Source organism: Callionymus lyra, chromosome 13 (genome assembly GCF_982586985.1).
Source record: "Callionymus lyra chromosome 13, fCalLyr1.hap1.1, whole genome shotgun sequence".
Lineage (NCBI taxonomy): Eukaryota > Metazoa > Chordata > Actinopteri > Syngnathiformes > Callionymidae > Callionymus > Callionymus lyra.
Window position 1 is genome coordinate 1,634,916 of NC_141830.1, and position 25,921 is coordinate 1,660,836.

Here is a 25,921-nt window from a genome sequence, read left to right on the forward strand (position 1 = left end):
GAACCAGAACCTTTACCTGAACCAGAACCAGAACCTTTACCTGAACCAGAACCAGAACCAGAACCTTTACCAGAACCTCTCAGGACACCTTCTAGTTCCATCATCGTCTCGTTTGTTTTGCTGCTTTTGCTATTTTTGTTTGTGCAGTGATTGTGTCTCTGCTACTGTGTGTGTTTGTCTACTCACTGTGTGTGTGTTCGTTACTGTGTGTGTCTGTTACTGTGTGTGTCTGTTACTGTGTGTGTGTGTCTACTCACTGTGTGTGTGTTCGTTACTGTGTGTGTCTGTTACTGTGTGTGTCTGTTACTGTGTGTGTCTGTTACTGTGTGTGTCCATGACTGTGTGTGTCTGTTACTGTGTGTCTCTGCTACTGTGTGTGTGTGTGTACTCACTGTTTGTGTGTTCGTTACTGTGTGTGTCTGTTACTGTGTGTGTCTGTTACTGTGTGTGTCTGTTACTGTGGGTCTCTGCTACTGTGTGTGTGTGTTTGTCTACTCACTGTTTGTGTGTTCGTTACTGTGTGTGTCTGTTACTGTGTGTGTCTGTTACTGTGTGTGTCTGTTCCTGTGTGTGTGTTTGTCTGTTACTGTGTGTGTCTGTTCCTGTGCGTGTGTGTGTCTGTTACTGTGTGTGTCCGTTCCTGTGTGTGTGTGTGTCTGTTACTGTGTGTGTCTGTTACTGTGTGTGTGTGTGTGTCTGTTACTGTGTGTGTCCGTTCCTGTGTGTGTGTGTGTGTGTGTCTGTTACTGTGTGTGTCCGTTCCTGTGTGTGTGTGTGTCTGTTACTGTGTGTGTCCGTTACTGTGTGTGTCCGTTCCTGTGTGTGTGTGTGTCTGTTACTGTGTGTGTCCGTTACTGTGTGTGTCCGTTCCTGTGTGTGTCTGTTTCTGTGTGTGTCCGTTCCTGTGTGTGTGTGTGTCTGTTACTGTGTGTGTCCGTTACTGTGTGTGTCCGTTCCTGTGTGTGTGTGTGTCTGTTACTGTGTGTGTCCGTTCCTGTGTGTGTGTGTGTCTGTTACTGTGTGTGTCCGTTACTGTGTGTGTCCGTTCCTGTGTGTGTGTGTGTCTGTTACTGTGTGTGTCCGTTCCTGTGTGTGTGTGTGTGTCTGTTACTGTGTGTGTCCGTTACTGTGTGTGTCCGTTCCTGTGTGTCCGTTCGTGTGTGTGTGTGTCTGTTACTGTGTGTGTCCGTTACTGTGTGTTTGTCTGCACACTGTGTGTGTGTGTGTGTCTGTTACTGTGTGTGTCTGTGCTCTCTTGTCGAGTGTTGTCGAGCAGGAAGTGTTTCACCTTCACTCATCTACACACACGTGTTAGCATGTGTGCGCTCGCTCGACACACAAAAACAAAAATGTAAAAACAGAGACACACATCTATTTACAACACACAGCTACATAAACGGACCCACACACATGTACGTCAGAAGAAAGAACATGAGATTGTGTTTCATTGTCTGTGTGTAGTTGTGTAGTTGTGTAGTTGTCCAGTAGGACATGAGAGCAGGTCCAGGTCTGACCCTCCGTGAGGAACATTGTGTTCTTCTCTGCAGCTCCAGAGGCTCCGCTTCTGTTTGGACAGAAACATTGAACACACACAGACACACACAGACTCACACACAAAGACTTATACACACAGATACAAACACACATACACAGACTTATACACACAGATACAAACACACACACACAGCCTTATACACACAGATACAAACACACACACACAGCCTTATACACATAGATACACACAGACTCACACACACAGACTTATACACACAGATACAAACACACACACACAGACTTATACACACAGATACAAACACACATACACAGACTTATACACACAGATACAAACACACACACACAGCCTTATACACACAGATACAAACACACACACACAGCCTTATACACATAGATACACACAGACTCACACACACAGATACAAACACACACACACAGACTTATACACACAGATACAAACACACACACACAGCCTTATACACACAGATACAAACACAGACACACACACAGATACACACACACAGACTTATACACACAGACACACACACAGATACACACACACAGACTTATACACACAGATACAAACACAGACATACAAACACAGACACACAAAGACACACACAGACTTATACACACAGATACAAACACAGACACACAAAGACACAAACACACACACACACAGACTTATACACACAGATACAAACACACACACAGACTTATGCACACAGATACAAACACAGATACAGACACACACACACAGATACAAACACACACACACACAGACTTATACACACATATATAAACACAGACACACAAAGACACACACAGACTTATACACACAGATACACACACAGATACAGATACACACACACACAAAGACACACACACAGACTTATACACACACAGATACAGATACACACACACACAAAGACACACACACAGACTTATACACACACACACACACACAGATACAAACAGACACACACAATTACACAAACAAACACAGACACACAAAGAAACTCACACACAGACTAATACACACAAATAGAAACACAGACACACAGACTAATACACACAAATAGAAACACACACACACACACAGACTAATACACACAAATAGAAACACACAGACTAATACACACAAATAGAAACACACAGACTAATACACACAAATAGAAACACACACACACACACAGACTAATACACACAAATAGAAACACACACACACATACACACGCACACAGATACAAACACAGACACACAGTCTAATACACACAAATAGAAACACACACACACACAGACTAATACACACAAATAGAAACACACGCACACAGATACAAACACAGACACACAGTCTAATACACACAAATAGAAACACACACACACAGACTAATACACACAAATAGAAACACAGACTAATACACACAAAGAAACACACACACAGACTAATACACACAAATAGAAACACACACACACAGACTAATACAGACACACAGACTAATACACACAAATAGAAACACACACACAGACTAATACACACACAAATAGAAACACACACACAGTCATGAAAAGTTGTGCTTATTTGGGAGTAGAAGAAAGTCGTGTCACGTCGACCTCGCGGCTCCAGCGTTTCTGTGATGAAGTCGTTGTTGTTGAGAGCAGGGATGAGGATCAGCTCCTCCGGGTCTGAAGCGTGATGAAGTCACTTCTGTCGGACGTCTCACTGACACCCGTGTTTCTCCTCAGCCGGGTCGGGTCCGCCGGCGCCGCTTCCTCCCGTTCGGACCTCCCTGACGGCGCCTCCTCCTGCAAGACGGCCTCCTTCATGCGACGGGTCCTGCGGGCGGCGCTCCCGGTGCACCTGCTGCTGCTGCTGCTCATGGCTCTGGCCTGCCTGGTGCCCATGAGCCAGGACGACTACAGCTGCCATCACGCCAACAACTTCGCCCGATCCTTCCACCCCATGCTGCGCTACACCAACGGCCCTCCCCCCATATGACCTCCGACCCCTGGGATCGGATCCAGCGCCGTGGAAGGAATGAACTCGTGCTGCTAATATTTATGATCGACTGACTTGAGGCCCTGGAGCCTCTCTTGGTTTGAACTTTTCAACGTCAGTATTTAATCATGTGTTCGACGCCCAGAAGCCTTGAAGCTTTAAAACCTTATTTTTTTATCTTCAGTTCCAACCAAACAATCGCAGACGTGGAACATTTGAAATGTTATTTATGAACTTGTACAGTTTGATAACGTTCACTAATAAAACCTCAATTATTCAACCTCTTGACACGTTTAACAATCTTTGACGAATCACTGAGTTAACGGATCGTTTTGGTCGAGTTTAATCTTTGACCATCAAAGTATCAAAGATTCTCTTGAGAGGCAAACGTTTAGAAATAGAATGCAAAGAAAATAATACTGCAGGTGGAGGAGGAAGTAGAGGAGGAAGCGGGAAGTAGAGGAGGAAGAGGGAGATGGAGGAGGAAGCAGGAAGTAGAGGAGGAAGCAGGAAGTAGAGGAGGAAGAGGGAGATGGAGGAGGAAGCAGGAAGTAGAGGAGGAAGCGGGAAGTAGAGGAGGAAGAGGGAGATGGAGGAGGAAGCAGGAAGTAGAGGAGGAAGCAGGAAGTAGAGGAGGAAGAGGGAGATGGAGGAGGAAGCAGGAAGTAGAGGAGGAAGCAGGAAGTAGAGGAGGAAGAGGGAGATGGAGGAGGAAGAGGGAGATGGAGGAGGAAGCAGGAAGTAGAGGAGGAAGCGGGAGGTGGAGTAGGAAGCAGGAAGTAGAGGAGGAAGCAGGAAGTAGAGGAGGAAGCTGACAGTAAAGGAGGAAGCAGGAAGTAGAGGAGGAAGCGGGAGGTGGAGGAGGAAGCAGGAAGTAGAGGAGGGAGGTGGAGTAGGAAGCAGGAAGTAGAGGAGCAAGCAGGAAGTAGAGGAGGAAGCGGGAGTTGGAGGAGGAAGCGGAAGGAGGAAGCAGGAAGTAGAGGAGGAAGCGTGAGGTGGAGGAGGAAGCAGGATGTAGAGGAGGAAGCAGGAGGTAGAGGAGGAAGCGGGAGGTGGAGGAGGGAGCAGGAAGTAGAGGAGGAAGCGGGCAGTAGAGGAGGAATTGGGAGGTGGAGGAGGAAGCAGGCAGTAGAGGAGGAAGCTAACCGTAAAGGAGGAAGCAGGAAGTAGAGGAGGAAGCGGGAGGTGGAGGAGGAAGCAGGAAGTAGAGGAGGAAGCGGGCAGTAGAGGAGGAATTGCGAGGTGGAGGAGGAAGCAGGCAGTAGAGGAGGAAGCTGACAGTAAAGGAGGAAGCAGGCAGTAGAGGAGGAAGCTGGAAGTAGAGGAGGAAGCGGGAAGTAGAGGAGGAAGAGGGAGATGGAGGAGGAAGCAGGAAGTAGAGGAGGAAGCAGGAAGTAGAGGAGGAAGAGGGAGATGGAGGAGGAAGAGGGAGATGGAGGAGGAAGCAGGAAGTAGAGGAGGAAGCGGGAGGTGGAGTAGGAAGCAGGAAGTAGAGGAGGAAGCTGACAGTAAAGGAGGAAGCAGGAAGTAGAGGAGGAAGCGGGAGGTGGAGGAGGAAGCAGGAAGTAGAGGAGGGAGGTGGAGTAGGAAGCAGGAAGTAGAGGAGCAAGCAGGAAGTAGAGGAGGAAGCGGGAGTTGGAGGAGGAAGCGGAAGGAGGAAGCAGGAAGTAGAGGAGGAAGCGTGAGGTGGAGGAGGAAGCAGGATGTAGAGGAGGAAGCAGGAGGTAGAGGAGGAAGCGGGAGGTGGAGGAGGGAGCAGGAAGTAGAGGAGGAAGCGGGCAGTAGAGGAGGAATTGGGAGGTGGAGGAGGAAGCAGGCAGTAGAGGAGGAAGCTAACCGTAAAGGAGGAAGCAGGAAGTAGAGGAGGAAGCGGGAGGTGGAGGAGGAAGCAGGAAGTAGAGGAGGAAGCGGGCAGTAGAGGAGGAATTGCGAGGTGGAGGAGGAAGCAGGCAGTAGAGGAGGAAGCTGACAGTAAAGGAGGAAGCAGGCAGTAGAGGAGGAAGCGGGCAGTAGAGGAGGAATTGGGAGGTGGAGGAGGAAGCAGGAAGTAGAGGAGGAAGCGGGAGGTGGAGGAGGAAGCAGGAGGTGGAGGAGGAATGCGGGAGGTAGAGGAGGAAGCGGGAGGTGGAGGAGGGAGCAGGAAGTAGAGGACGAAGCAGGAAGTAGAGGAGGAAGCAGGCAGTAGAGGAGGAAGCAGGCAGTAGAGGAGGAAGCAGGCAGTAGAGGAGGAAGCATGCCGTAGAGGAGGAAGCAGGCAGTAGAGGAGGAAGCTGGAAGTAGAGGAGGAAGCGGGAGGTGGAGGAGGAAGCAGGCAGTAGAGGAGGAAGCAGGCAGTAGAGGAGGAAGGAGGAAGCAGGCAGTAGAGGAAGAAGCAGGCAGTAGAGGAGGAAGCAGGAAGTAGAGGAGGAAGCGGGAGGTGGAGGAGGAAGCAGGCAGTAGAGGAGGAAGCAGGCAGTAGAGGAGGAAGCAGGCAGTAGAGGAGGAAGCAGGCAGTAGAGGAGGAAGCGGGAGGTGGAGGAGGAAGCAGGCAGTAGAGGAGGAAGCAGGCAGTAGAGGAGGAAGCAGGCAGTAGAGGAGGAAGCAGGCAGTAGAGGAGGAAGCGGGAGGTGGAGGAGGAAGCAGGCAGTAGAGGAGAAAGCAGGCAGTAGAGGAGGAAGCAGGCAGTAGAGGAGGAAGCAGGCAGTAGAGGAGGAAGCGGGAGGTGGAGGAGGAAGCAGGCAGTAGAGGAGGAAGCAGGCAGTAGAGGAGGAAGCAGGCAGTAGAGGAGGAAGCGGGAGGTGGAGGAGGAAGCAGGCAGTAGAGGAGGAAGCAGGCAGTAGAGGAGGAAGCAGGCAGTAGAGGAGGAAGCAGGCAGTAGAGGAGGAAGCGGGAGGTGGAGGAGGAAGCAGTGACAGCAGTTTGTGGACAGAACATGTCGATCACATCGATGTACCTTTAATGTTGAGGCACGAAAGACAAAACATTAAGTCTCAGCCGACGAAACAGGAAGTGCACTTGGGTCAAAGGTCGAGGGTCACGATGGTTCACGTTTCACTCACAGGTCGATGAACAAGTGCCGCTCGATTCAGTTGTTTCAGTGCAAAGGTTGAGACGCTGACTGACGTATGAACACGACGACCTCCGTCGGACTCACAGGACGTGTTTGCAGTGAGCGGCGCCGAACTGCAGGACTCGTGGACCTGCTGTGGACCTGCTGAGGCTCTCGTGACCCGGGCTCCCGGCAGAGACGCCCCCACTGCTGCTGCTGCTGCTGCTGCTGCTGCTGCTGCTGCGCTGAGCGGCTGAAGACGAGGCGGCGTCTCCGTCGCTCCACGAGTCCGTGGGTCTGACCGGCCGGTGAAGGTGGTGAGCGTCCAGCATCTCCAGCAGCAGGTCGTAGAGAGGAACCTTGTTCTTGCACTTCATGCTGTAGAGATGCTCCATACCCTTGTTGCTGCGCAGAGAACACACTTAGTACTCACGTGTACACTGTAAGTACATTTCAACATACTGTAAGTACATTTCAATATACTTTAAGTACATTTCAATATACTGTAAGTACATTTCAACATACTTTAAGTACATTTCAATATACTGTAAGTACATTTCAACATACTTTAGGTACATTTCAATATATTGTAAGTACATTTCAATATATTGTAAGTACATTTTTATATACTTTAAGTACATTTCTCAAAGTAAATAAAAATGTACTTAGAGTATATTAAATAAACTTACAGTATATTGAAACGTACTCAAAGTATATAAAAATGTACTTAAAGTATATTGAAATTTACTTTGAGTACATTTCAATATACTCTAAGTACATTTCAATAAACTTTAAGTACATTTCAATATACTTTAAGTACATTTTTATATACTTTAAGTACATTTCTCAAAGTAAATAAAAATGTACTTAAAGTATATTGAAATGTACTTAGAGTATATTGAAATGTACTCAAAGTATATAAAATATACTTAGAGTATATTAAATAAACTTACAGTATATTGAAATGTACTCAACGTATATAATAATGTACTTAAAGTATATTGAAATGTACTCAAAGTATATAAAATATACTTCGAGTATATTAAATAAACTTACAGTATATTGAAATGTACTCAACGTATATAATAATGTACTTAAAGTATATTGAAATGTACTCAAAGTATATAAAAATGTACTGAAGAGTATATTTAATGATATTAAAATACTTCAAGTGTAATAAAACACGAGCTAAAACGTGACTATGAAGAACACGTAAGTTTTACTCTAAACATCACGAGGTTCATCAGACGTGATGCGTTCAAGTTCCCTCGGAATCACGGGAAGAAACTGTGTTGTATCTCAAGGTGTGTGGTGGAGGCCGGAGGTCAAAGGTCACCTCATGTGCCGGATGTGCGACAGCAGCAGCAGCAGCTGCGCCTGGCGTCGGGCCTGCTGCTGGGCGGAGCCTCCTGATTGGCTGATGTGGTGGATGAGGGCGTCGGTGATGGTGTCCAGCATGCGCTGCACGGCGCCGCAGTCGTGCAGCGGCTCCATGGTGCCGGTGCAGAAGGCGAAGGCTCCTGAGGGTCGGAGGAGAACAGGTTCAAACTCCTGGTCCTCCTGCGGCGTCACGTCGTCACGGCAACCACATGTGGGCGGAGCTTCAGACCACAACTCACCAGAGTTGAGCAGGACGATGGCCTTGAGACACACGAACTCTTCCGGCTTCAGCTTCAGCGTCCGGAACCTGGAGGTGGTGGCGAGCAGCATGTCGAAGATCTCAGCCATGCCTTCCACGCAGTCGCCCTCGCTCCTGCACACACACACACACACACACACACACACACACACACACACACACACACATTGGCATGGATCTGTTGGCATGTGAACCACCGATATGCGATCAGACGGCATGGGATCCGTTGGCATGGATCTGTTGGCATGTGAACCACCGATATGCGATCAGACGGCATTGGATCCGTTGGCATGGATCTGTTGGCATGTGAACCACCGATATACGATCAGACGGCATGGGATCCGTTGGTATGGATCTGTTGGCATGTGAACCACCGATATACGATCAGACGGCATGGGATCCGTTGGCATGGATCTGTTGGCATGTGAACCACCGATATGCGATCAGACGGCATGGGATCCGTTGGTATGGATCTGTTGGCATGTGAACCACCGATATGCGATCAGACGGCATGGGATCCGTTGGTATGGATCTGTTGGCATGTGAACCACCGATATGCGATCAGACGGCATGGGATCCGTTGGCATGGATCTGTTGGCATGTGAACCACCGATATACGATCAGACGGCATGGGATCCGTTGGTATGGATCTGTTGGCATGTGAACCACCGATATACGATCAGACGGCATGGGATCCGTTGGCATGGATCTGTTGGCATGTGAACCACCGATATACGATCAGACGGCATGGGATCCGTTGGCATGGATCTGTTGGCATGCGAACCACCGATATACGATCAGACGGCATGGGATCCGTTGGTATGGATCTGTTGGCATGTGAACCACCGATATACGATCAGACGGCATGGGATCCGTTGGTATGGATCTGTTGGCATGTGAACCACCGATATACGATCAGACGGCATGGGATCCGTTGGTATGGATCTGTTGGCATGTGAACCACCGATATGCGATCAGACGGCATGGGATCCGTTGGTATGGATCTGTTGGCATGTGAACCACCGATATACGATCAGACGGCATGGGATCCGTTGGCATGGATCTGTTGGCATGTGAACCACCGATATACGATCAGACGGCATGGGATCCGTTGGCATGGATCTGTTGGCATGTGAACCACCGATATACGATCAGACGGCATGGGATCCGTTGGCATGGATCTGTTGGCATGTGAACCACCGATATACGATCAGACGGCATGGGATCCGTTGGCATGGATCTGTTGGCATGTGAACCACCGATATACGATCAGACGGCATGGGATCCGTTGGCATGGATCTGTTGGCATGCGAACCACCGATATACGAACCACTTGAATTCAAATTCAAAAACACAAATTATTGAATTTAATCAGAAACTTTTATTAAGAGTGATCCTTTGGCACATGATCATCCGACACGCGATACGCTGGCACGTGATCATCCGACACGCGATACGCTGGCACATGATCATCCGACACGCGATACGCTGGCACGTGATCATCCGACACGGGGGTCGCTGGCACGTGATCATCCGACACGGGGGTCGCTGGCACGTGATCATCCGACACGGGGGTCGCTGGCACGTGATCATCCGACACGGGGGTCGTTGGCACGTGATCATCCGACACGGGGGTCGCTGGCACGTGATCATCCGACACGCGGGTCGTTGGCACGCGAACCACTGATATGCGAACCGCTGGCATGGGATCTCTTGGCATGCGATACATTGGCACGCGAACCACTGATATGTGATCAGCCGGCATGCAAACCACTGGCATGCGACTTGTGATCCACTTCCATGTGATCCACTTCCGTGGAATCCACTTCCATGCGATCCACCTCTGTGTGATCGACTTCTGTTTGATCGACTTCCATGTGATCCACTTCTGTGTGATCGACTTCTGTTTGATCGACCTCCATGTGATCCACTTCCATGTGATTGAAAACTTTTCAACAACAGATCAACAGCCAGTATGGATTTAGAGCAAACAGCCCAAAATCACTAGCATTAATCGACTCAATGGAGGAGATCACAGGACAAGCTTTTCCGGGATCGTCGCACGTGGCTGTTAGCGTCAGCTAGCACTGCGGCTAAAGACAGCGTCTAAGTCAGTACAGGACCGAAGAAGGTACTGACAGTCAACGAGGACGACGATATCAAGAGGAGTCTGGACTTATCTGTTGTTGAACAGCAGCCGAAATGAATCGTCGATATGGTGGAGGAGGAGAAGGCGCTCGGCATAAAGAACGTCAAGGAACACATGTGCCAGTACACCTGTGTCAATGACGTCATTGACACCCGACTCCATATCAAACCCAGTTGATTCGCCGAGGAGGAGCCTGTGGGCGGGACGTCAGCTCCGTAGAGCCACATGCGACAAACTTCTTACAATCCAAATGCACCGTCATGGACGTAAACAACATTGAGGCGTCACACCCTCTGCCCCAGATGACAAACCGTCAACTGTCAAGTGTTCATCAAACTGACACCGGAACAAGTTCTGGTGATCAGGGACATTGATGGTGACTTAAATATTGATCTGCTTAATCCAAATGAGCACAAAATGACGGAAGAATTCATCAATACAATGCACAGCATGGGTTTACATCCCAAAATCACCAGACCTAGTAGAAACACATCCCATTGTTCCACCTTCATAACATAGTCACCAATGATAGTGAAAACTATCCAGTGAGCGTCTATTAATCAATGACATCAGTGACACCAGTGATACGAAATTGTTTTTACTGTACATGAATGACATGTCAGTTTCAAAAATATTAAAAGTTTTCCATTTGCAGATGACAGCAACATTTTTTGTTCAGGGGGGATTTACATGAACTGCTGGGGAAGATCACAACAGAAATGGGCAAACTGAAAATAAATAAATAAATAAAAACAATCTACTTACCATATGATCCACTTCCATATGATCCACTTCCATATGACCCACTACCATATGACCTTTTTCTATATGATCTACTTCTATATGATCTACTTCTATAGATCCAGATCATGTTCCGACAAAATTTTCCTAAGATTTTTCTCAGTTGAAGGAAACAGTTTCTGGTCAGTTTTCTTCAGTGTTGAACAAGAGACATGTCTTTATCAAATACAACACCCAGGTTTCTCAGGCTCAGTTTGACAGACTGACCTAAGTCACTCAAGTACTGACTCAACCCTGGAATCTTATCATCAGGAGCAATCACCAGTGTTTCAGTTTTGTCCACATTTAGCTTCAAAGTGTTTTCACTCATTGTTTGATTTCTAGCAAACAATTGACTAAGTTCAGCCTCTGGGGCTCAGTTGTAACCTTGAGGGACTCCACACAACAGATTCAGACCTCATTTGATTGGCAGATCTGTAACACAGACCCAGACAGTCTTCATCCCTCAGTCTTCTCAGCAGGATCTGGTGATCAACTGTGTCAAAGGCTGAGGACAGATCCAAGAGAACCAGAACAGTGAATTTACCCGAGGCAGCCGACATCATGATGTCACTGGATACTTTCAGTAAAGCTGTCTCTGTAGAGTGATGTTTACGGAAGCCAGACTGAAACTTCTCATGGATGTCGCTCTGATCCAGGAACAAAGACAGCTGCTCAGACACCACCTTCTCCAAGATCTTGGACAAGAAAGGGAGCTTAGAAATAGGCCTGAAATGACTGAGGTCAGTAGGGTCAAAGCCTGGTTTTTTGAGCAGAGGCTCCACAATGGCATGTTTAAATGCATTAAAAACCCCTGTGGAAAGGGAGTGGTTTACCGTATTGTTAACCCAGGGGCCAATTACATCAAATACTTTGATAAAAAGACTACAAGGAAGGACGTCATCTGAGCAAGAGGAGGGTTTCATCTTGTTCACTAGTGATGAAATATAAGCCAAAGATACAGCAGTGAAGGAAGACCAAGAGGAGGAGAGGGGCTCAGAGACAGTAGGGGTTCCAAACAAAGGGTAAAGTGAGATAATGTCGGATGCAGACGGATGAAGGAGTGCAGATGAAAGTGAGATAATGTTGGATGCAGATGGATGAATGATGGCTGATGAAAGTGAGAATATGTTGGATGCAGACTGATGAAGGAGTGATGGATGATGAAGCAGTGCACATGAAAGTGAGATAATGTCGGATGCAGACAGATGAAGGAGTGCAGATGAAAGTGAGATATTGTTGGATGCAGACGGATGAAGGAGAGCAGATGAAAGTGAGATAATGTTGGATGCAGACGGATGAAGGAGTGCACATGAAAGTGAGATAATGTCGGATGCAGACGGATGAAGGAGTGCACATGAAAGGGAGATAATGTGGGATGCAGACAGATGAAGGAGTGCAGATGAAAGTGAGATAATGTCGGATGCAGACGGATGAAGGAGTGCAGATGAAAGTGAGATAATGTCGGATGCAGACGGATGAGTGATCTGGAGATAATGCAGATAATGCGACTCCATCAAACCATCAGAGACACATGTGTCTGGAACACGGTTGTTTACTCGAGCAGGAGGAACAGACTGTGCCTGTGAAGCGTCTCCACCTCTTGTTTTCTCCTCCGTCCTCACCTTCTCTCCATCGTTATTCATTTCCCATCATTCTCCACATTCAGGCTTCGATTCAATCTGCTGCGTGTCGTCTCCGCGGGGAACATGTGATTAGTCACACGCGTGTGGCGCACAATGGCGGGTGTGTGTGTGTGTGTGTGCGAGATGAAGATCTACTGATGTGTCACTCTTGAGGTGCGAGGGTGAGACGTGTTGTCGTACCGGTCCAGGATGAGGTCCTGGGCGAAGATGAGTTTGCCGGGACAGTGGATGGACCTCCAGACCAGGCCGATCATCAGGACCTCCAGCCAGGAGCTCTCCAGCAGCTGGACCTGGTCGTGGAGCGAGAGCTGGAGGAAACCTGGAGGAGAGAAGGATGGAGGGATGAGAGGAGGAGGTGAGGAGGAACATCACCCTCTCTGAGACTCTCTGTCGTGGTTCCTCAGAAAAAGTTGTGATCAACAAGATCCTGGTCGTCTGTAGACCACGTCAAGCTTCATCGAACATCTTAGCACATTAACAACTTGACTCTACAGCAAACACCAAATCCTGGCTCTTTCAAGATTCAAGGAACGAAGGTCTGGAGCAACATCATGACAACATGATGAGGGTGATTACTACCACTGTAATGGTGTGTGTGTGTGTGTGTGTGTGTGTGTGTGTGTGTGTGTGTGTGTGTGTGTGTGTGTGTGTGTGGTGGGTTTATTTGCAACAATCTGCAGTGAAATCATAACAATACAATATATAGTGATATACAGTGATAGTGTAGTAACAAGTATATTTGTGTAGTATTGTCCAGTACTTGACTCTGGTGTTGTGATAGTGTAGTAACAAGTATATATGTGTAGTATTGTCCAGTACTTGACTCTGGTGTTGTGATAGTGTAGTAACAAGTATATATGTGTAGTATTGTCCAGTACTTGACTCTGGTGTTGTGATAGTGTAGTAACAAGTATATATGTGTAGTATTGTCCAGTACTTGACTCTGGTGTTGTGATAGTGTAGTAACAAGTATATATGTGTAGTATTGTCCAGTACTTGACTCTGGTGTTGTGATAGTGTAGTAACAAGTATATATGTGTAGTATTGTCCAGTACTTGACTCTGGTGTTGTGATAGTGTAGTAACAAGTATATATGTGTAGTATTGTCCAGTACTTGACTCTGGTGTTGTGATAGTGTAGTAACAAGTATATATGTGTAGTATTGTCCAGTACTTGACTCTGGTGTTGTGATAGTGTAGTAACAAGTATATATGTGTAGTATTGTCCAGTACTTGACTCTGGTGTTGTGATAGTGTAGTAACAAGTATACATGTGTAGTATTGTCCAGTACTTGACTCTGGTGTTGTGATAGTGTAGTAACAAGTATATATGTGTAGTATTGTCCAGTACTTGACTCTGGTGTTGTGATAGTGTAGTAACAAGTATATATGTGTAGTATTGTCCAGTACTTGACTCTGGTGTTGTGATAGTGTAGTAACAAGTATATATGTGTAGTATTGTCCAGTACTTGACTCTGGTGTTGTGATAGTGTAGTAACAAGTATATATGTGTAGTGTTGTCCAGTACTTGACTCTGGTGTTGTGATAGTGTAGTAACAAGTATATATGTGTAGTATTGTCCAGTACTTGACTCTGGTGTTGTGATAGTGTAGTAACAAGTATATATGTGTAGTATTGTCCAGTACTTGACTCTGGTGTTGTGATAGTGTAGTAACAAGTATATATGTGTAGTATTGTCCAGTACTTGACTCTGGTGTTGTGATAGTGTAGTAACAAGTATATATGAGTAGTATTGTCCAGTACTTGACTCTGGTGTTGTGATAGTGTAGTAACAAGTATATATGTGTAGTATTGTCCAGTACTTGACTCTGGTGTTGTGATAGTGTAGTAACAAGTATATATGTGTAGTATTGTCCAGTACTTGACTCTGGTGTTGTGATAGTGTAGTAACAAGTATATATGTGTAGTATTGTCCAGTACTTGACTCTGGTGTTGTGATAGTGTAGTAACAAGTATATATGTGTAGTGTTGTCCAGTACTTGACTCTGGTGTTGTGATAGTGTAGTAACAAGTATATATGTGTAGTATTGTCCAGTACTTGACTCTGGTGTTGTGATAGTGTAGTAACAAGTATATATGTGTAGTATTGTCCAGTACTTGACTCTGGTGTTGTCATAGTGTAGTAACAAGTATATATGTGTAGTATTGTCCAGTACTTGACTCTGGTGTTGTGATAGTGTAGTAACAAGTATATATGTGTAGTATTGTCCAGTACTTGACTCTGGTGTTGTGATAGTGTAGTAACAAGTATATATGTGTAGTATTGTCCAGTACTTGACTCTGGTGTTGTGATAGTGTAGTAACAAGTATATATGTGTAGTATTGTCCAGTACTTGACTCTGGTGTTGTGATAGTGTAGTAACAAGTATATATGTGTAGTATTGTCCAGTACTTGACTCTGGTGTTGTGATAGTGTAGTAACAAGTATACATGTGTAGTATTGTCCAGTACTTGACTCTGGTGTTGTGATAGTGTAGTAACAAGTATATATGTGTAGTATTGTCCAGTACTTGACTCTGGTGTTGTGATAGTGTAGTAACAAGTATATATGTGTAGTATTGTCCAGTACTTGACTCTGGTGTTGTGATAGTGTAGTAACAAGTATATATGTGTAGTATTGTCCAGTACTTGACTCTGGTGTTGTGATAGTGTAGTAACAAGTATATATGTGTAGTATTGTCCAGTACTTGACTCTGGTGTTGTGATAGTGTAGTAACAAGTATATATGAGTAGTATTGTCCAGTACTTGACTCTGGTGTTGTGATAGTGTAGTAACAAGTATATATGTGTAGTATTGTCCAGTACTTGACTCTGGTGTTGTGATAGTGTAGTAACAAGTATATATGTGTAGTATTGTCCAGTACTTGACTCTGGTGTTGTGATAGTGTAGTAACAAGTATATATGTGTAGTATTGTCCAGTACTTGACTCTGGTGTTGTGATAGTGTAGTAACAAGTATACATGTGTAGTATTGTCCAGTACTTGACTCTGGTGTTGTGATAGTGTAGTAACAAGTATATATGTGTAGTATTGTCCAGTACTTGACTCTGGTGTTGTGATAGTGTAGTAACAAGTATATATGTGTAGTATTGTCCAGTACTTGACTCTGGTGTTGTGATAGTGTAGTAACAAGTATATATGTGTAGTATTGTCCAGTACTTGACTCTGGTGTTGTGATAGTGTAGTAACAAGTATATATGTGTAGTATTGTCCAGTACTTGACTCTGGTGTTGTGATAGTGTAGTAACAAGTATATATGTGTAGTATTGTCCAGTACTTGACTCTGGTGTTGTGATAGTGTAGTAACAAGTATATATGTGTAGTATTGTCCAGTACTTGACTCTGGTGTTGTGATAGTGTAGTAACAAGTATACATGTGTAGTATTGTCCAGTACTTGACTCTGGTGTTGTGATAGTGTAGTAACAAGTATATATGTGTAGTATTGTCCAGTACTTGACTCTGGTGTTGTGATAGTGTAGTAACAAGGATATATGTGTAGTATTGTCCAGTACTTGACTCTGGTGTTGTGATAGAGTAGTAACAAGTATATATGTGTAGTATTGCCCAGTACTTGACTCTGGTGTTGTGATAGTGTGATAACAAGGATATATGTGTAGTATTGTCCAGTACTTGACTCTGGTGTTGTGATAGTGTAGTAACAAGTATATATGTGTAGTGTTGTCCAGTACTTGACTCTGGTGTTGTGATAGTGTAGTAACAAGTATATATGTGTAGTATTGTCCAGTACTTGACTCTGGTGTTGTGATAGTGTAGTAACAAGTATATATGTGTAGTAATGTCCAGTACTTGACTCTGGTGTTGTGATAGAGTAGTAACAAGTATATATGTGTAGTATTGTCCAGTACTTGACTCTGGTGTTGTGATAGTGTAGTAACAAGTATATATGTGTAGTATTGTCCAGTACTTGACTCTGGTGTTGTGATAGTGTAGTAACAAGGATATATGTGTAGTATTGTCCAGTACTTGACTCTGGTGTTGTGATAGAGTAGTAACAAGTATATATGTGTAGTATTGTCCAGTACTTGACTCTGGTGTTGTGATAGTGTAGTAACAAGTATATATGTGTAGTATTGTCCAGTACTTGTATATCATGTCACCTCCACTGACAGGTGTTTGCTCCTGAAAGTCTTCAACATCAAATATTCTTCTAGCAGCAGCAAAGAGGGAGTCATGGGTCGAACCTGGCAGCTTCTTGGCCCAGGCGATCATGTGGACCAGCTCCTTGTCAGCCATGCTGGTGAGCAGCGTCATCATGGAGACCTCGGTGTACGGTGGGATCAGCTTCTGGCGGGAGCACAGGATGGGAGGCTCTGCTCCCTGGAGCACCAGGAGAACCTGAGACGGGTCCAAAGATGTTGGTACTGTGTTGATCGTGAGGGTCTCAGGGAAGGTCTTCACCTGCTCAGGAGAGATGTCGCTCAGAGAGGACCTTCCTCCGGGACTGCTGCCGAACCTCCTCCCGTCCTGGCAGTGTACGGTCCTCTGCTGCAGCTCTTTGGTGGCCTTGCTGCTGGTGCAGTTCTTACGCTTCTCTCGCCGCATCACACGACTGCGGTCTTTACGTAGACCTGGTTGAGACAGAAGAACTTTACGACTGCGGTCTTTACGTAGACCTGGTTGAGACAGAAGAACTTTACGACTGCGGTCTTTACGTAGAACTGGTTGAGACAGAATAACTTTACGACTGCGGTCTTTACGTAGACCTGGTTGAGACAGAAGAACTTTACGACTGCGGTCTTTACGTAGACCTGGTTGAGACAGAAGAACTTTATGACTGCGGTCTTTACGTAGACCTGGTTGAGACAGAAGAACTTTACGACTGCGGTCTTTACGTAGACCTGGTTGAGACAGAAGAACTTCACGACTGCGGTCTTTACGTAGACCTGGTTGAGACGGAAGAACTTTACGACTGCGGTCTTTACGTAGACCTGGTTGAGACGGAAGAACTTTACGACTGCGGTCTTTACGTACACCTGGTTGAGACAGAAGAACCTTACGACTGCGGTCTTTACGTAGACCTGGTTGAGACGGAAGAACTTTACGACTGCGGTCTTTACGTAGACCTGGTTGAGACAGAAGAACTTTACGACTGCGGTCTTTACGTAGACCTGGTTGAGACTGAAGAACTTTACGACTGCGGTCTTTACGTAGACCTGGTTGAGACAGAAGAACCTTACGACTACGGTCTTTACGTAGACCTGGTTGAGACAGAAGAACTTTACGACTGCGTTCTTTACCTAGACCTGGTTGAGACAGAAGAACTTTACGACTGCGGTCTTTACGTAGACCTGGTTGAGACAGAAGAACTTTACGACTGCGGTCTTTACGTAGACCTGGTTGAGACGGAAGAACTTTACGACTGCGGTCTTTACGTAGACCTGGTTGAGACGGAAGAACTTTACGACTGCGGTCTTTACGTACACCTGGTTGAGACAGAAGAACCTTACGACTGCGGTCTTTACGTAGACCTGGTTGAGACGGAAGAACTTTACGACTGCGGTATTTACGTAGACCTGGTTGAGACAGAAGAACTTTACGACTGCGGTCTTTACGTAGACCTGGTTGAGACAGAAGAACTTTACGACTGCGGTCTTTACGTAGACCTGGTTGAGACAGAAGAACTTTACGACTGCGTTCTTTACCTAGACCTGGTTGAGACAGAAGAACTTTACGACTGCGGTCTTTACGTAGACCTGGTTGAGACAGAAGAACTTTACGACTGCGGTCTTTACGTAGACCTGGTTGAGACAGAAGAACTTTACGACTGCGGTCTTTACGTAGACCTGGTTGAGACAGAAGAACTTTACGACTGCGGTCTTTACGTAGACCTGGTTGAGACAGAAGAACTTTACGACTGCGGTCTTTACGTAGACCTGGTTGAGACAGAAGAACTTTACGACTGCGGTCTTTACGTAGACCTGGTTGAGACAGAAGAACTTTACGACTGCGGTCTTTACGTAGACCTGGTTGAGACGGAAGAACTTTACGACTGCGGTCTTTACGTAGACCTGGTTGAGACGGAAGAACTTTACGACTGCGGTCTTTACGTACACCTGGTTGAGACAGAAGAACCTTACGACTGCGGTCTTTACGTAGACCTGGTTGAGACGGAAGAACTTTACGACTGCGGTCTTTACGTAGACCTGGTTGAGACAGAAGAACTTTACGACTGCGGTCTTTACGTAGACCTGGTTGAGACAGAAGAACTTTACGACTGCGGTCTTTACGTAGACCTGGTTGAGACAGAAGAACCTTACGACTACGGTCTTTACGTAGACCTGGTTGAGACAGAAGAACTTTACGACTGCGTTCTTTACCTAGACCTGGTTGAGACAGAAGAACTTTACGACTGCGGTCTTTACGTAGACCTGGTTGAGACGGAAGAACTTTGCGACTGCGGTCTTTACGTAGACCTGGTTGAGACAGAAGAACCTTACGACTGCGGTCTTTACGTAGACCTGGTTGAGACGGAAGAACTTTACGACTGCGGTCTTTACGTAGACCTGGTTGAGACGGAAGAACTTTACGACTGCGGTCTTTACGTAGACCTGGTTGAGACGGAAGAACTTTACGACTGCGGTCTTTACGTAGACCTGGTTGAGACGGAAGAACTTTACGACTGCGGTCTTTACGTAGACCTGGTTGAGACGGAAGAACTTTACGACTGCGGTCTTTACGTAGACCTGGTTGAGACGGAAGAACTTTACGACTGCGGTCTTTACGTAGACCTGGTTGAGACAGAAGAACTTTACGACTGCGCTCTTTATGTAGACCTGGTTGAGACAGAAGAACTTTACGACTGCGGTCTTTACGTAGACCTGGTTGAGACAGAAGAACTTTACTACTGAAGTCTTTACGTAGACCTGGTTGAGACGGAAGAACTTTACGACTGCGCTCTTTACGTAGACCTGGTTGAGACAGAAGAACTTTACGACTGCGGTCTTTACGTAGACCTGGTTGAGACGGAAGAACTTTACGACTGCGGTCTTTACGTAGACCTGGTTGAGACGGAAGAACTTTACGACTGCGGTCTTTACGTAGACCTGGTTGAGACGGAAGAACTTTACGACTGCGGTCTTTACGTAGACCTGGTTGAGACGGAAGAACTTTACGACTGCGGTCTTTACGTAGACCTGGTTGAGACGGAAGAACTTTACGACTGCGGTCTTTACGTAGACCTGGTTGAGACGGAAGAACTTTACGACTGCGGTCTTTACGTAGACCTGGTTGAGACGGAAGAACTTTACGACTGCGCTCTTTACGTAGACCTGGTTGAGACGGAAGAACTTTGCGACTGCGGTCTTTACGTAGACCTGGTTGAGACGGAAGAACTTTACGACTGCGGTCTTTACGTAGACCAGGTTGAGACGGAAGAACTTTACGACTGCGGTCTTTACGTAGACCTGGTTGAGACGGAAGAACTTTACGACTGCGCTCTTTACGTAGACCTGGTTGAGACGGAAGAACTTTGCGACTGCGGTCTTTACGTAGACCTGGTTGAGACAGAAGAACCTTACGACTGCGGTCTTTACGTAGACCTGGTTGAGACGGAAGAACTTTACGACTGCGGTCTTTACGTAGACCTGGTTGAGACGGAAGAACTTTACGACTGCTGTCTTTACGTAGACCTGGTTGAGACGGAAGAACTTTACGACTGCGGTCTTTACGTAGACCTGGTTGAGACGGAAGAACTTTACGACTGCGGTCTTTACGTAGACCTGGTTGAGACAGAAGAACTTTACGACTGCGGTCTTTACGTAGACCTGGTTGAGACGGAAGAACTTTACGACTGCGGTCTTTACGTAGACCTGGTTGAGACGGAAGAACCTTACGACTGCGGTCTTTACGTAGACCTGGTTGAGACAGAAGAACCTTACGACTGCGGTCTTTACGTAGACCTGGTTGAGACAGAAGAACCTTACGACTGCGGTCTTTACGTAGACCTGGTTGAGTGTTGTAATTTAAAAAGCAAAACTTCACTATAACCTCAACAAAGTACATCATATGAATCTGTCTGTTCGCAAAATAGCTCAAAAACTGATGTTGATCTTTTGCAAGATGATGCAAGAGTACGGTCAATAAACAAGATTCTGATTTTGTTTCCGAGACGGTTGCATTTTAGCGTTTTTCCAAATGACCATCTGGATCCGGGAATCTTTTGAAGGTGGCTTCCCTCTCTGTGGTGATGAGCTACATCATCAGCTCATCTCCTACCACGAGGTTTGTGTTGAGGATCACTTGAGCGCACGTCGATGATCTTTTCAAATGCTTCAAAAAGGTAGGAATGCTTGGCAGGGGTCTGCGCGCGCTCCCGTCAACCAAGCATCCCTTAGCAACCCTGAACTTTGTGCTGCACACACTTTGACGAGGATCCTGGTGATTCACCAAAGAATGAAAACAATCGTCCGTCGTTCCTCCTCCTTTGGAGGAAACACTTCAAGGTCGCGTCGAAGTGAGACTCGTGCTTATCTCCCGGCTCTTATGTTCGCGCCGTGATAGCAGATAACGCCGGATTTATTCCGCGGGGAAACAAACAAACAGACAGACGGGAGACGATGCGTTATTACCTCCTTTCATCATCCCGACCTCGTAGCACTTCCTGAGACGACAGGCCTGGCAGCTCTTCCTCCGGTTCCTGTCAATAGTGCACTGATTGGTCGCAGGACACATGTAGTCATTGTGACCTACAAAATAAAAGACACGTGTTACTAGGAGACCCCGCGCTCCGGATCGGGGTTATTTAGAGGCAGGAACATTGCATCCCCAGGTTCGATTGATCCGAGCCGGAGGGAATTAAAAGCCTAGGGATCTTCGTCTTTTGTCGCGGGCCCGAGAGAGCGTTGGTTTGGTGACGACGTTCTTCTGCCGCTGCCGGTCTGGACCTCCATGAGGCGAAGGAACGTAAACAAGGTTGAGAAAATATTCTGTTCCATTAATCTCGAATCTCGTGAGTCATGCGACGGCGGTCTAAAGCGAGCTTCATGAGGCGGACCGGAGTAATGAGGTTTTTCAGGAGCCATGTTTGCTTTCTTGCGGAGCTTTTTATCGTCTGGACAGAAGGTTCAAGGTCGTCACGTCGTGGAAAACTGACACAGTCCTGGTCGTCGTAGGAATTGTCCGGAATATTGTGTCGTCGTCGGTCAAAGTAAACAACGTTCTCTTGAAATGCATGAATCTTACTGGACAGAGAGTCGTCATCAGAGGAAGATCATTTCACTGATGCATTGTTGTTAATATTAGTGAATACATGTCTTTTGGGGGAATAAACAGTATTTTTAAAGTCATGTGTGTCTCCAGGAGTGTGTGTCTCCACGAGTGTGTGTCTCTAACGGTGTGTGTCTCCAGGAGTGTGTGTCTCCAGGAGTGTGTGTCTCCACGAGTGTGTGTCTCCACCGGTGTGTGTCTCTAATGGTGTGTGTCTCCAGGAGTGTGTGTCTCCACCAGTGTGTGTCTCCAGGAGTGTGTGTCTCCACGAGTGTGTGTCTCCACCGGTGTGTGTCTCTAACGGTGTGTGTCTCCAGGAGTGTGTGTCTCCACCAGTGTGTGTCTCTACCAGTGTGTGTCTCCACGAGTGTGTGTCTCTAACGGTGTGTGTCTCTAACGGTGTGTGTCTCTAACGGTGTGTGTCTCTAACGGTGTGTGTCTCCACCAGTGTGTGTCTCTAACGGTGTGTGTCTCCACCAGTGTGTGTCTCCACGAGTGTGTGTCTCCACCAGTGTGTGTCTCCAGGAGTGTGTGTCTCCACCAGTGTGTGTCTCCACCAGTGTGTGTCTCCACGAGTGTGTGTCTCCACGAGTGTGTGTCTCCACCAGTGTGTGTCTCCAGGAGTGTGTGTCTCCAGGAGTGTGTGTCTCTACGAGTGTGTGTCTCCACCAGTGTGTGTCTCCACCCACCAGTGTGTGTCTCCACCCACCAGTGTGTGTCTCCACCCACCAATGTGTGTCTCTACGAGTGTGTGTCTCCACGAGTGTGTGTCTCTAACGGTGTGTGTCTCCACCAGTGTGTGTCTCCACCAGTGTGTGTCTCTAACGGTGTGTGTCTCCACCAGTGTGTGTCTCCACCAGTGTGTGTCTCTAACGGTGTGTGTCTCCACGAGTGTGTGTCTCCACCAGTGTGTGTCTCCACCAGTGTGTGTCTCCACCAGTGTGTGTCTCCACCAGTGTGTGTCTCCACCAGTGTGTGTCTCCACGAGTGTGTGTCTCCACGAGTGTGTGTCTCCACCAGTGTGTGTCTCCACGAGTGTGTGTCTCCACGAGTGTGTGTCTCCACCAGTGTGTGTCTCCACGAGTGTGTGCCTCCACGAGTGTGTGTCTCCACGAGTGTGTGTCTCCACGAGTGTGTGTCTCCACGAGTGTGTGTCTCTAACGGTGTGTGTCTCTAACGGTGTGTGTCTCTAACGGTGTGTGTCTCTAACGGTGTGTGTCTCTAACGGTGTGTGTCTCCACCAGTGTGTGTCTCTAACGGTGTGTGTCTCCACCAGTGTGTGTCTCCACGAGTGTGTGTCTCCACCAGTGTGTGTCTCCAGGAGTGTGTGTCTCCACCAGTGTGTGTCTCCACCAGTGTGTGTCTCCACGAGTGTGTGTCTCCACGAGTGTGTGTCTCCACCAGTGTGTGTCTCCAGGAGTGTGTGTCTCCAGGAGTGTGTGTCTCTACGAGTGTGTGTCTCCACCAGTGTGTGTCTCCACCCACCAGTGTGTGTCTCCACCCACCAGTGTGTGTCTCCACCCACCAGTGTGTGTCTCTACGAGTGTGTGTCTCCACGAGTGTGTGTCTCTAACGGTGTGTGTCTCCACCAGTGTGTGTCTCCACCAGTGTGTGTCTCTAACGGTGTGTGTCTCCACCAGTGTGTGTCTCCACGAGTGTGTGTCTCCACGAGTGTGTGTCTCCAGGAGTGTGTGTCTCCAGGAGTGTGTGTCTCCAGGAGTGTGTGTCTCCACGAGTGTGTGTCTCCAGGAGTGTGTGTCTCCACGAGTGTGTGTCTCCAGGAGTGTGTGTCTCCACCAGTGTGTGTCTCCAGGAGTGTGTGTCTCCACCAGTGTGTGTCTCTAACGGTGTGTGTCTCTAACGGTGTGTGTCTCTAACGGTGTGTGTCTCCACGAGTGTGTGTCTCCACGAGTGTGTGTCTCCACGAGTGTGTGTCTCCACGAGTGTGTTTCTCCACCAGTGTGTGTCTCCACGAGTGTGTGTCTCCACCAGTGTGTGTCTCCACCAGTGTGTGTCTCCACCAGTGTGTGTCTCCACGAGTGTGTGTCTCCACCAGTGTGTGTCTCCACCAGTGTGTGTCTCCACCAGTGTGTGTCTCCAGGAGTGTGTGTCTCCACAAGTGTGTGTCTCCACCAGTGTGTGTCTCCGGGAGTGTGTGTCTCCACGAGTGTGTGTCTCCACGAGTGTGTGTCTCCACGAGTGTGTGTCTCCACGAGTGTGTGTCTCCACCAGTGTGTGTCTCCACGAGTGTGTGTCTCCACCAGTGTGTGATTGTGTTACGGAGACTCCTGTTCCGACCACGGCTGTCAGAAGATTGATTTCTTCACAGAATGGTTGTGTATTCATTTGGTTTAATCAGGATCGAATGGCGTTTATTCTTTCAGGAGACCTTACCCTGGATGCTCCTCTTGAAGAAGGCCTTGCACCCCTCGCAGGACCACACCCCGTAGTGGTACCCGGAGGCGTAGTCGCTGCACACGGCGCAGAAGTACGTCTCTTTGGTCATCTCGAAGACGGGCCCTCCGGCCTCGGACGGCACCGCGACGTTGACACAGTGATCGTCTCGGACCTGCTGCTGCTGCTGAGCCGCCGTCACACTGGACCTGCAGGACGTTGAAAAACACTTCAGCCTCCTGTCAGTCCTGCAGCTCGCACACACACACACACACACACACACACACACACCAGCTCTGATTCTGACACCTGAGCTGCCAACAATCTGGACTTTTGTTGTTCTTTCGTATTGTTCCTTTCTCAAGGTCTTTGACAAAGTCCTTAATCTCTGGCATTAGAAAACCAGGCTAAACCTTGATCCTTTCCACGGAGATAGTGGCCGTGGAAGCCACTCCACTCAAACCAACTGAACACTGAACCGGTAAAAGTGGAAAATGTGACCATTAGAAAGAAAACCCGCGGATCAGTTTAGTGTGTTTACTGACAGGAACATCCGTGAAACTAACGACACTCACCGATAGATTGAAGAGGTCTCCAGGTAATGATGAGTCGGCGGCTGCATGAAGGGGCTGAGTCGGGGGCTGGAGGGCACAAAAACAAGAGGACTGGCGGGTCCACTGCCCAGAGACTGAAGGCTGCCATCAGAGGGGGGTCCGTGGGTCTCCGGCGGGGCGGCGTAGTAGCCGGGCGTGGAGTGCCCGTAGAGAGTGGTCGGCACCGGAGAACTGTAGTCGTACGTCCCTTCCAGGAAGTCCACGGTGGCGACCCCTCTGGACCCCTGGCTCTCCTCGGGGTACATGAGGGGGCCGCGAGGTGGAGGCGAGAGGCGAGGTGGGGAGAGGGTCTCCAGGTCTGTGAGTGCTGGTCCACGAGTGCTTCCTGCCGGGCTCTGCCTGAGCAACATCACAGCACAGCAGCTCTGATAACCAACATGATTCAGTGGGAGGGGAGTGAAGCGACTCTCTCTCTCTCCCCCCCCCTCACTCCCCTAAACTCTTCTTTAACCAGATAAAGACACTTGAGCGACTCGAGACGCACCTTAAAAAAAGAAAACCACCAGAAAGGTCTCACCTCTCGCACATGAATCCGTGGCTGATCCTGGATCCTCGGCCGTTCTCTTCTCTCCGGCGTGATGGTTTGAAGGTTGAAACCAAAAAAAGGAAAAAGGATAAACAACTTAAAGCAAAATCGATAGTGACGGTGTGTTTAAGTACCAGGTCACCATAACACGGTAAACAGAGGAGGAGGTCAGACCTGATTCCAGCAGCCAATTGTTGCACAAGCAGCTCCGGCCACAAAAATATGTTTGGTAAGAGTTTTCAGTAACTTCACGGCTATAAAGATCATCACTCGAGGTTTCTGCTTGTTTAGGTTCGATTTATAAAACACATTCTCGCGTGAAAATATAGAATATTGTTAACTACAAATAGAATGATTAGGAAATAATAAGAACATAATGTATTTT

At 47.3% G+C, this 25,921-nt stretch overlaps 2 protein-coding genes across 5 annotated transcripts in view; one reads left to right on the forward strand and one right to left on the reverse strand.

Moving 5' to 3' along the window:
• Positions 1-3,802, forward strand: part of syne1a (spectrin repeat containing, nuclear envelope 1a) — a 253,359-nt gene extending 249,557 nt beyond the window's left edge. Inside the window, 1 exon segment of the mRNA XM_087806340.1 lies at positions 3,262-3,802. Coding sequence (XP_087662466.1) covers positions 3,262-3,514 — 253 coding nt within the window. The 3' untranslated portion in view covers positions 3,515-3,802.
• Positions 3,803-6,432: 2,630 nt separating this feature from the next.
• On the reverse strand, positions 6,433-25,390 carry esr1 (estrogen receptor 1). Of its 4 annotated transcripts, XM_087805923.1 has the most exons (9): positions 24,972-25,390; positions 24,397-24,605; positions 21,366-21,482; positions 17,197-17,366; positions 16,980-17,133; positions 12,937-13,075; positions 8,162-8,295; positions 7,879-8,062; positions 6,433-6,947 (listed from the first exon to the last, which is right to left on the reverse strand). In XM_087805923.1, the coding sequence occupies exons 1-9, from the start codon at positions 25,358-25,360 to the stop codon at positions 6,644-6,646; spliced, it is 1,800 nt and encodes a 599-aa protein (XP_087662049.1). In that variant the 5' UTR covers positions 25,361-25,390; the 3' UTR covers positions 6,433-6,643. The 4 variants fall into 4 exon arrangements, with proteins under 4 accessions (XP_087662049.1, XP_087662047.1, XP_087662048.1 ...); XM_087805921.1 differs by having other exon boundaries at positions 7,879-8,295; XM_087805922.1 differs by having other exon boundaries at positions 16,980-17,366.
• Positions 25,391-25,921: the final 531 nt, after the last annotated feature.